The sequence below is a fragment of the Felis catus genome, chromosome D1, assembly GCF_018350175.1.
Source record: "Felis catus isolate Fca126 chromosome D1, F.catus_Fca126_mat1.0, whole genome shotgun sequence".
NCBI lineage: Eukaryota > Metazoa > Chordata > Mammalia > Carnivora > Felidae > Felis > Felis catus.
Genome location: NC_058377.1, coordinates 47,114,003 through 47,125,303, shown reverse-complemented (window position 1 = coordinate 47,125,303; position 11,301 = coordinate 47,114,003). Strand labels below are relative to the sequence as shown.

Here is an 11,301-nt window from a genome sequence, read left to right as displayed (position 1 = left end):
CTATAAAGCCTGCATTAAGTACAAAGACACAAGTAGGTTAAAAAGCAAAAGGATAGGGAAAGCTATGTCATATTTATACTAATTTTAAAAAGTTACTGTAGTAGCTATATTAATATTAAACAAAGTGAATTACAAAGCAAAAGATATTACCAAGTATTAAGAAGGTAATTTCATAGTTATACAGGGATCAATTTATCCTAAATATTTATTCACATAATATGGAACTTCAAAACACATGAGGCAAGAACTGATAGAATTGAAAGGAACAATAGGAAAATTTCCATAATAGTTGGAGATTTCATTAACCTCTCAGTGATTGATAGAACAAGTTGGTAGCAATTCAGAAAGGGTAAAAAGTCTTAAACAATGCTATCAACCAATTTGTGATAACTGATGTTTTAGAACACTTGGCACAACAACAGCAGCATATACATTATTTTCAATCAAACATGGAACATTTATCAACATGGACCAGAATCTGGGCTATAAATATCAATAAATTTTAAAGGATCCAAATCATACAAAGTATATTCTGTGACCACAATGGAATTGAATTAGAAATATTAACAGAAAGGTACATGGAGAATTGGAACTATTAGAAAACTAATAAACATACTTCTAAATAACTCATGGATCAAAGAAAAAAAGCAAAGAGAAATTAGAAAGTGTTTTGAACCAGGGGCTCCTGGCTGACTCAGTCGTTTAAGCATCCAACTTTGGCTCAGGTCATGATCTCATGGTTCAGTTCTTGAGTTCGAGCCCCACATCGGGCTCTGTGCTGATGCTCAGAGCCTGGAGCCTGCTTCAGATTCGGTGTCTCCTTCTCTGTCTTCCCCTCCCCACTCACACTCTATCTCTCTGTCTCTCTCTCAAAAATAAATAAACATTTAAAAAAATTAAAAAAATAAAGTGTTTTGAACCAAATTAAAATGATAAACATTTCAAAATATGTGGGATACAGTTAAAGCAGTACTTGGAGGGAAATTGATAGCACTAAACACATATGTTGGGGGTGGGGGAAAGATCTCACTTCAAATGACCTCAGCTCCTTCCTAAAGAATTTGGAGATAAGCCCCCGATTCTTGATTTCAGCTCAGGTCATGATATCATGTTAGTGGGTTGGAGCCCCATTACAGGTTCTGTGCTGCTGGTGTGAGCCTGCTTGGGATTCTCTGTCCCTCTGTCCCTCCCCTGCTCCTCAAAATAAATAAATAAATTTTTAAAAAATTATAAATAGAGGAGCAACTAAATCCCAGGTAGGAAGAAGAAAACAAATAATATAGATCAAAGTACAAAACAATCAAATTGAAGACAAAAAAACAACCAAAAAAAAAAAAAAAACACCACAATGAAATTTAAAAAAGAAAAAACAATCCGGTTACTTGAGAAGATCAAACCAACCGTTAGCCAGATTGACCAGACACTCAAAAAAAGAGAAGACACAAATGACAGATATCAAGAGAAATGTGACCTCACTACCCATTCTACAGACTTAAAGGCTAATAAGAAAATACAGTAAACAATTTAAGCTAATAATTTGAGAATTTAGATGAAATGGACGTTTCTTCTTGTGAAGAACTGATTTTTTAAATAAAATCTCAATTACTAAATTGCTTTTATTACTTCAGAATGGCATGCTGCAGATACTGTACAGCACGAATATTTATAGATTTAAAAATTAGCTTAAAACTGTTAAAAATTAAATTTGAATGAGTATAGAATGGAGACAAAGTAGTCACTTGCGCACGCACTCACGCGTGCGAACAGACGTTACGGTTAGCATCTTAAGCTGGTTTTCTCAAACTGTCTCTGACTTTTACCTAGGAAACTTTCCAGGTGAGGAGTATACTGGCTTTTTGGCTTGGAATCTGAGGACCTGTTTTAATTTTCTGGTTTATTGACCAGCGACGATTTGACATTGGATAAATTCCTCCCAGCCAAAGGAGTTTTGGGCGCTCTTCTCCTGCTCACCTCGCCAATGAAATTTTCCCTCTTTATTTTGAATACCTCTTTCTCCTTGATAAAGCTCAGTGATTTCCAAAGCAACCTTGGCAAGCACTTTTACAGGATCCTCACAACTTTACAAAATAATCAAGGAGAGTATTATTTCCCCTCCTGTTTTATAGATGAGAAAAGAACCAATGGAGATGAGAACTGAGAGGTCTTCAGAGGCTTGGTCCAAGACTTTGGTTCTCAATTGTTCTGACTTACGAAGCCACTCTAGTTTTTCTTTCACCATAATTCACCCAACCCTTTTTTTTTATAAGCAGTCCTCAGCAGGGCACCAGAGATCCTCAGGAAAAAAAAGAAAAAAAGAAAAAAAAAAACTCTCGCTTGCTCTTGAGGTGTTCAGACTGTGGTGGAACATTTAACCAGATCACAACGTAGCACGGGAACTTAAGATTCAAGGGAGAATAAAAAACCGATGGAGCCAAGAAATCTCAGCTTCTTTTAACTACCTATAGCATGCCAAGGGCTGTGCAGTTTTCTATATACCCTATCTCAACACATGAGGTTGGCTCTATTGGCCAGGAACTGAAGTAATGTGTCCAAGGTAGGTTTTCAGTGAAAGGAGAAGCATTACGGTCACTCTGATACCGAAATTGCACAATTTCCACAGACTCTGTCCTGGAAGGCGGGGGATAGGTTGTTAACAAGTACCCTCTGCGCTCGCCGAAAACCCACTCCTCACTCAGCGGCCCACCACTTCCTTCGGCTGAACTCCCCCAGCAGGAAGTTACTACTGCAGGCAACCTCTGTGCTGGAAGCCCAATCAGCGCCCGCGACCCGGCGCCTGCCTGACCCGAGTCACGTGTCAGCCAAAGATGGCTGCGTTCAGGCTAGTTGAGCAAAGGTTGGCGTGAACCCCAGCGTGCCGAGGAGGGTTGTGAGCAGAGCATAAGGTAATGGCATTCTGGGGGAAGGGTGCAGTAAATGCTCGGGTACCAAGAGAGGTACAGCGCGGTGACGTGCCGCTCACCTGCAGCGCGGGAATGAGATCCACTGACTGGGTCGGAAGAGGGAGGAGGGGAGACGACGCCTACCGTCTCTTCACTTTACATCCTAGAAGAAAAGACCTTATATTTAAATTAAGCTAATAGAAAAAAAAAAAAAGTCTGCGTTTGAATTTAATCCTGGCTTTACTGCTAATAGCCAGGGTGACCCTGGCCTAACTTAATTTTCAGAGGCCCCACTTGGCCCTTTGCCTATCTAAGAGCTATCCTGAGGGATGTGAGATAGCTAAGGCAAAAGCTTTTAAAAATGTTTGTAGGATTTAAAGGTGACATTGTTTTGGACTTGGATTCATTATGTTTTTGTTTTTATTTTATTAAAAATTTTTTTGAAAGTAATCTTTACACCCAAAGTGGGGCTCAAACTCACGACCCCCGAAATCAAAAGAGTCGCATGCTCTTTGAACTGAGGACCCCCGAGATCAAGAGTCGCATGCTCTTCGGACTGAGCAGCCAGGCACCCCTAGATTTATTGTTAGTAACGCAGATACAAAGGCCTACTGCAGGCTGCTATGGCAGAACTTTTTTGAATTAAGGAAGACTTTTAATAGCCACATGTTAGAAAAAGCTAGTTCACAGAACTCGGAACCTCGTCAATATGCAGAGCATAAAATAGAAAACTAGTCCAGCAGCAGGCTGGACTTTCTAAGGAAACAATTTATTTCAGAACTATATACATCGTACACTTTCTCAGTACATTTTTTAGATTTTTTTCATAATATCTATTTTAGAAGGAGAGACAGAGCGTGAGCGGGGGAGGGGCAGAGAGGGAGGGAGACAGAATCTGAAACAGGCTCCAGGCTCTGCGGTGTCAGCGCAGAGGGGTCTTGAACTCAGGAACAGCGAGATCACGACCCGAGCTGAAGTCGGTGGATTAACCGACTGAGCCAGCCAGGCGCCCCAAATTTCTCTGTATATACTGAATTTATATATCTATCCACACAACACACGTGCGCCTCCAGCACATAAACAGAATTATTCAAAGTTCCTGTAGGTCAGAGATGGTGTCTGTCATGGTACTATAACCAAGACCCTCAAAAAGTTTGTGTCCAGGAAACTAGATGTAAATTTCTAAGTCTATATTGTACTTATTAATTTTAAATCTAGGGATATGAAATTTCATTTCACTCAACGTGTTCCAAATGAGGTCTTATATCTAACAGGTACCCAGCAAGAAATCGGTGTTGTAAATTAATCTCATAGCAAATGTATAACAAAAATCTGATTTCATAAAACTGTGTTGTATTTTGCTGTTATTTCTGAACTTTTGCTTTGAACTCTGCTACCTTGAAATCTTGTTTAATGAGCTAAATCTTCAGGCTAATACTCATAGTTCACCATCCCCCTACTCTACATTACTAGCTGGCCCTTTAGAGAAAGTGTGCAGATTTCTACTTTAGGGTATACCTGAAAGTGAAATTGATTATATGTTTCTTCTACCTACTAAACAATACCAAATTCTTTATTCTAAAGTGGTTGTATCCAAAGTGGGTACAGTGTACACTTTGACCAGTGGCACATGAGAGTTCCAGTTACCCAGCATTTTTGCCAGTAATTGAAATTGTGAGGTTTTAATTTAGCCAACCCAGGTACAGACTGATATCTCATGGTGGTTTTAATTTTTTATAATGAGGTTAAACATATTTTCATATTTATTGGCTGTTTGCTTCCCTCTTTGTGAAAGTACCTGTTCAAACCTTGTGCCAACTTTTCTATTGGGTTGCTTGCCTTTTTCTTGATATATGCACTTCTTTACATATTCTGGGTACTAACTGCTCCTCTGTCAGTTATATTGCAGACATTTTCTCCCAGACTGGCTTATCTTTATAGTAGCTATTGATCAACCCAAGTTCTTAATTTTAATCAGTTAATATTGGCTTAATGTTAGCTTTAGGTGTTATGTTTAGTGCTGTTTACAAATTCAGAAATATTTTAAGGATTATAAAGCTATTCTGTATTTCCTAGAAGCTTTATGGGTTGCTTTTCATGTTCTGATTCTATTTCACTTAGAATATATTTTTTGGTATGGTGTGTATGCATTGATTTTTCAGATTATGAATTCAAGCTATAGCTAATTTTTTAATTAAATATGGTATTTATAAAGCTTTTTATAAGCCTTTTTGTTGTTTTTCTATAGATACATATTATTGAGAAATATTTTAATTTTTTAAGGCTCAAGATGAAAAATCATGAACCAGATGATACTGTCAAGGAAGACTTAATTTTCAATATCATAACCAGAAAAATTAACCACCTCCCAGAAGCAGAAAGGTAATTTAATTTAAATTTAATTTAAAAATATCTTTTACCAGGTGGATTTTCGTCATTCGTTCATTATCTCACATTTATTTGATTTGAATATAAACATAAAATGTCAGAAGGAAACTGAGTTCTTTTTCTTGCCTTACTGAGAAAACCCAAGACCAGGAGAGGTTAACTATTTTGCTTGAAGTTAAGGCTAGAATTCATGCCTTTGGACATATCTAATTATATGATAGTGCTCAGTTTTTCCATTTGGGTAAGAGTATAGTCAGATGTGAACATTTATAGACTCATCTAAATAATAGACCTTTAAGATGGCTTTTAAATTGTCTTGTCAGTTTATTTCTAAAACTGTTTTACAGTCCAAGAGAGTGCCATGTGACACACATGACAAGAAATGCCAGAGAAATGAGATCATGGCTTAAAGATCTATATTATTAAATAGAAAAAGGCTATATAGGAAACAGAGTATCTCTGAAGACAGCACTGAATAGTGCATTTCTATAGCAAGAAGACCTCTCTGAATAGGTTCCATTTAAAGAGAAATTATGAGACCAAAAAGCATGAAGGCGAGCCAGCCTAGGGAGGAGAGAGACAGAGTATCTCAGGCAGAGGGGATGGCATATGCCTAGGCCACAAGGTGGCAAAATGTTGATCATACCTGAGGAACCAGTGTTACTGAAAAACAGGGAAGTGGGCATAAGATTGAAGGAAAAGGAAGAGTTCTAAGCAGGGAATGATGTGATCCAGGTAACATTTCTAAAGAACATTCCAGTTGCTTTGGGGAACTAGATTTAAGGTAGGAGAGAAATTTAAGACCAGTAAGAAAACTGGTATAGTAATGTTGGTAGGTGGTGATGGCAGGGGTGGGGTCATTGGACATGAAAAAGGTGGATTTGAAATACATTTTGGAGTAAATTCCAGATACATTCTGGAGTAAATTCCAGTCTTGCTGCTACTTAGCCCAACAAGAGAGAACCTATAGACCAAGGGCAGCAATAAGAACTTCGTCAGATTTCATAAGCTGTATATCCTACAGCTCTTCCCCCACCACACACACACACACACACACACACACACACACATTATACGTCCTTTTGTTGTTTTCCTGAGGGAGGTAACAGAACTTTTCAAGCAATAAAGGGCCTGTGTCCACGTTTCCAGCTCAGTAAGGTAGAGAGCCAGAAAGACTGACATAATAGGTGGTGGCAGCTTTGAAAAGAGCAGGCTATCTCACTGGGACTTTCACCAAATAAGAATGCAGAAACAGTGGGGAAGTAAGCTGGAACTGCATAGTAAGCTTTAATTTGGAAGTAAAAATTGCTCTCAGGCATTGGCACCTGAACAGGGCAGATGACAGTGTCTCCTTATCTTTGACTTATTTCATATTTTTTCCATTCCTATTTTATCCTTGTTAAGTTTGAATCCTCACCTGGTCTTGCATTATCATTAGATATGTTTAATAGGTATTTGAAAAGTCCTGAGGTGTATGAAACTTTAATATCAAAAACTTCACTTTCTGATCTACAAAATAATTTTATGTACCATATATTTCATTGCCACTTAATTGTGATCTTCTATTTCATGTGTTTCATTCATGTTGTCTAGTTGTCTTGTGTGTGTCTTGCCAAACAGTCATGAGTTTCTAGTAATATAGGCACTTTCTTGGAAAACTGACTTGCAAAGGAGCTGCTAGATAGTAACTGTTTTGTACTGAATTACTAACTAAAAAATGTGACTCTAAACCATAAGAAATTAAAATTTGGGAGGCCATAAACTTTGCTATTCAAAAATACAAAAGTACGTAGGTCTTTCACTTTCATGGGTTTTCTGTTATTGTTTGGAAGGTTCTCTAGGCTCTCCTCACTTTTTAAATATATCTTGTGTACCCTAAGTTTCTAAACTGCCTCTCTCTTATACTTCCATTACCATTTCAATAGACTTGTTTTATCTCATGCTCACATGTCTTTCATCCTCCAATAATAAACTATGAAAACACTGAAGGTAGAAGATAGATAATTTTTTGTCTCCAGCATCAAGTCTGCTGCGTGTAGTAGGTACTCAGTGATTGAATGACAAGCACCATTATGATTGCAGAGTGACAGGTAAGAAAAGTAATGCCTTATACAATGTAGGAAGCTCAATTAGGAATTCCTAGAAATACTTTTTAAGATGAGTGTTAACCACAGAAATTAGGCGGCATTGTGTGGGTCGTCTGGCTAAATAAATAATGAGAAATTTTTCGAGTTTGATGCCTGTGTTGTAGATGGCAAGGCAGGTGGTAGAAAAGTGGTAGGCTAAAGAGTCTGGAGTACTTTCAGTATCCAGCAATAAGTTTAGGTATTATTTTTTCCAAAACTAAAGAAAGCATGGAACATGCATTTTAAAATTCATACATACCTTGGCTAAAAACCAATTCTACCACTTACTAGCTCAAAACATCAATTTCTTCTGTATTTCAGTGGGTTGTTGTAAAGTACCTAGCATAGGATATCCCTTAAATATTAGTACTCCTCCACCTCCCTATCCTGATTCTAATCCTTCAGGGTAAAGTGAAAGGAAACCTATTAATTTCACCTTAATGAATGCCTTTTAGGTGTCAGGTGCTACTGAAAACAAGACAAATATATCTTTGTATCCATTATCTTCAAGTTATTTACTTGAAGACTGGTGGGGAAGCCTGACATAGAAGTGTCTGTAAGATAGATCTACCTTATCATCTGTTGTGCTAGAGTTAAGTATTGGGTATTGTGGGAGCCCAAAGAAGAGGCATTCACAAGACCCTTCAGAAGCTCTTCCCGGTTACATTGTTGTGGGAAATTTCTATACTGTCTCATGCAAAATCACAAAGTCCATTCAGCAAGATCTAAATGTATCACTCTATCCTTAATTGTTGAACAAATTCAAAAGAACTTAGAATAAAAATCTATACATAAAACATTATTCTAAAAGTTTTTGTTTTACGGAACTCTAAGGGATAAATGTGGTATCCTGTTATTCCTATAATTCTGTCGTGTTTACACCAGAATTGTTGGACAGCACACACAAAAAAAGTTACTTTTTTTCTCACCATTCAGGAATCTATTTGAACATGGATCAGTTTATATCGGACTTAATGCTGCTCTCTGTGGTCTAATAGCAAATAGTCTTTTTCGACGCATCTTAAACGTGACACAGGCTCGTATAGCTGCTGGCTTACCAATGGCAGTGATCCCATTTTTGACTGCGCATGCATCTTACAAAGCTTTTGTAAATCTACCTTTGAATACAGGTAAATTCAGTTTCACTATCACCAGAGTTTGCTTTGGTATATATTATTTGCACTTTACATTAATCCTTAAATATTAACACCAGGTTAATATGATATATCTTAGTCGGTGCATGGATAAGACTGAAACTTGCTAGCCTGTGTAAAGTGGCGGTTCATATAACAAGTTAGTCTTCTATGCAAGTGAAATGCACACTCATAGCAGTTATAGTTTTCTTTAGCTAAGTTCTTTCCCACAATACTTAAAGAAATATGTGTAATTTTTTTTTAAATGGTTCCTTAGTTTTCTTTTTCTTTTTTAACGTTTATTTATTTTTGAGATAGAGAGAGACAGAGCATGAATGGGGGAGGGTCAGAGAGAGAGGGAGACACAGAATCTGAAACAGGCTCCAGGCTCTTAGCTGTCAGCAGAGCCCGACGTGGGGCTCGAACTCACAGACCGTGAGATCATGACCTGAGCCGAAGTCAGACACTTAACCGACTGAGCCACCCAGGCACCCCGCTGCCTTAGTTTTAAAAAAAATTGTATAGAGGAAAAAAGGGGGGAAAAAACTGAAGGGAATAAGACCCTTTATAGATTAAATCTCCCAATGCACTAAATGTATATACAAGAATTACAAATATATGGAGACTTCATTTCCTTTTGATTGTTTACTGTATGTGCTGAGTGCTTTCAGTATAAGCATACCTTGGAGATATTGCAGGTTAGCCAGACTACTGTAATAAAGTGAATGTTTTAGCAAAGTCCAGAGAATTTTTTGGTTTCCCAGTGCATATAAAAGTTATGTTTACAATATGCTATAGTCTGTTTAAAGTGTACAATAGCATTATGTCTAAAAAAACCAATGCATGTACCTTAAAAATATTGCTGTCATTTAAGCTTTGAACGAATGGTAATCACTGGTTACAGATCACCATTCACCATAACAAATGTAACAATAATGAAAAAGTGTGAAATGTTATGAGAATTACCAAAATATGACCCAGAGACATGAAGTGGGCAAATGCTGCTGGGAAAATGGTGCCTACAAACTTATGCAAAACAGAGTTGCCACAAACCTTCAATTAAAAAAAAAAAATGCATTACCTGCAAAGCATGATAAAATGAAGCACAATAAAACAAGGTATGCCTGTATGGCTAATCATGAAAATTTTTTGACTGATTTCAAATAAAAATATTATTACTGCAGGTGATGGTCAGATGGAAGGGAGATAGTCCACTTAAATTCTCTTAAGTGTTCCAAATTGGTTTAAACTGGATGAATATTTTGCATGAATCCCCATGATCACTGTGGAAAGAATTTTTAAGATTTAGGGAAACCTACCACCCAGTGAACCGAACAGACTAAAACTTAAAGTTATTAATTTAGCTTTCTGTTTTTAAAATAGCTTATACTAATTTGGAAATGAATAAAGAATTTTATGAAAATAGTCACGGTATATAATATAAAAACAGAAAATGAAGTACAAATCATTTTTTAAAAATGAGTTACAAGTTTCCTGAAGACAGATTACCTCAGGTTTGCCAATACAAGTGCAGAAAGCAGAAGCAGTGCAAACTGAGATTATTATATTCAAGTTCAAAACAAATTAGAGTATTTTTCCTAAGATGGTTTCGTTATTCATGGCCATTTTAGGTTATCCATACATATTATACCTTCTAATATGCCTTGTAGATTTGTATTTGCTGCCTGAAAATTGAGTTCTTTGTGACACATTTAAGATAAACTTGCATTTTTAAAATCATGTTTGCTTGACTATCATGACCATTTTAGAACTGATTTATTTCCTAGGTGATTTGAATTGTGAAACCTGTACCATAACACGGGGTGGACTGGTTGGTCTTGTTTTTGGTGGTCTGTACCCTGTTTTCTTGGCTATACCTGTGAATGGTGGCCTAGCAGCCAGGTAGGATTCTTTTTTTTTTCCTCATAATCATTGAAAAACTTCAAAAATATATAAATGACTACTTCTCAAGAATTTGAAAACAGTTCTAGAAATTGATGCCACTATACCTCTTGGGTATATAGGTTCGTAACCTTAATTTGTTTATTGAATGCCAGCTACAAAGCTGCAAACATTACTCTGCCAAGCATGAGAGCTCATTAAAGAAAAATTCCATCACAAAATGGCTAGCTATAAGCCAAATATTGCAGTTATTTTCTGATGAATTCATATCTAGCAATATAAGCTATATGAGCCTTCAAAGGTAAAGTGGATAAAGGGTCAAAAAACCCAAAAGTATGGTTTTAAAGACTAATGACATCAAAGAGAATAACCGAATTACCTTAATCTTTACCTAAACTAGTTTTATCTTAAGACTTCTGGGATTAATAGATATTGTACCATTTGATACAACTGTCTTTTCTAGAGAATTGTCTCAATGTTTTCTTACAGGTATGAGTCAGCCCTGCTACCAGAAAAAGGAAACATCTTAACTTACTGGACTAGAATTTCTAAGCCTGTCTTTAGAAAGATGTTATTTCCAATTTTGCTCCAGACCATGTTTGCAGCATACCTCGGATCTAGACAATATAAATTAGTTATAAAGGCTCTTCAGTTACCTGAACCTGGCCTAGAAATTCAGTGATTGTTAAACAACTTTGTACACAAAAATAAAACTGTAATGTATGAATAAATGTCTAGTGTATGAATAAACATACATTTGTTAATTTATCACATGAGGTACAGTTCTGGGACCGATAACATTAAGGCTACACAAGGCAACACAAGGCTGAATACCAGTAAGGGCCATCCCTT

The 11,301-nt window shown here is 36.8% G+C and overlaps 1 protein-coding gene across 1 annotated transcript; it reads left to right on the top strand.

Annotated features, from left to right (window-relative positions):
• The first annotated feature begins 2,337 nt into the window (after positions 1-2,337).
• On the top strand, positions 2,338-11,180 carry TMEM126A (transmembrane protein 126A). The gene is made up of 5 exons (XM_006936876.4): positions 2,338-2,903; positions 5,184-5,282; positions 8,351-8,544; positions 10,335-10,449; positions 10,939-11,180. Exons 2-5 carry the CDS (start codon positions 5,191-5,193, stop codon positions 11,129-11,131), a joined length of 594 nt encoding a protein of 197 aa, XP_006936938.1. The 5' UTR covers positions 2,338-2,903; positions 5,184-5,190; the 3' UTR covers positions 11,132-11,180.
• The last annotated feature ends 121 nt before the right edge of the window (positions 11,181-11,301 follow it).

Bases quoted from the DNA above. Each gene is read 5' to 3' on its own strand.
- TMEM126A (XM_006936876.4), top strand. From the start codon at position 5,191: ATGAAAAATCATGAACCAGATGATACTGTCAAGGAAGACTTAATTTTC. The intron at 5,283-8,350 runs GTAATTTAATTT...CTCACCATTCAG, and splicing joins CACCTCCCAGAAGCAGAAAG to GAATCTATTTGAACATGGAT. The intron at 10,450-10,938 runs GTAGGATTCTTT...GTTTTCTTACAG, and splicing joins AATGGTGGCCTAGCAGCCAG to GTATGAGTCAGCCCTGCTAC.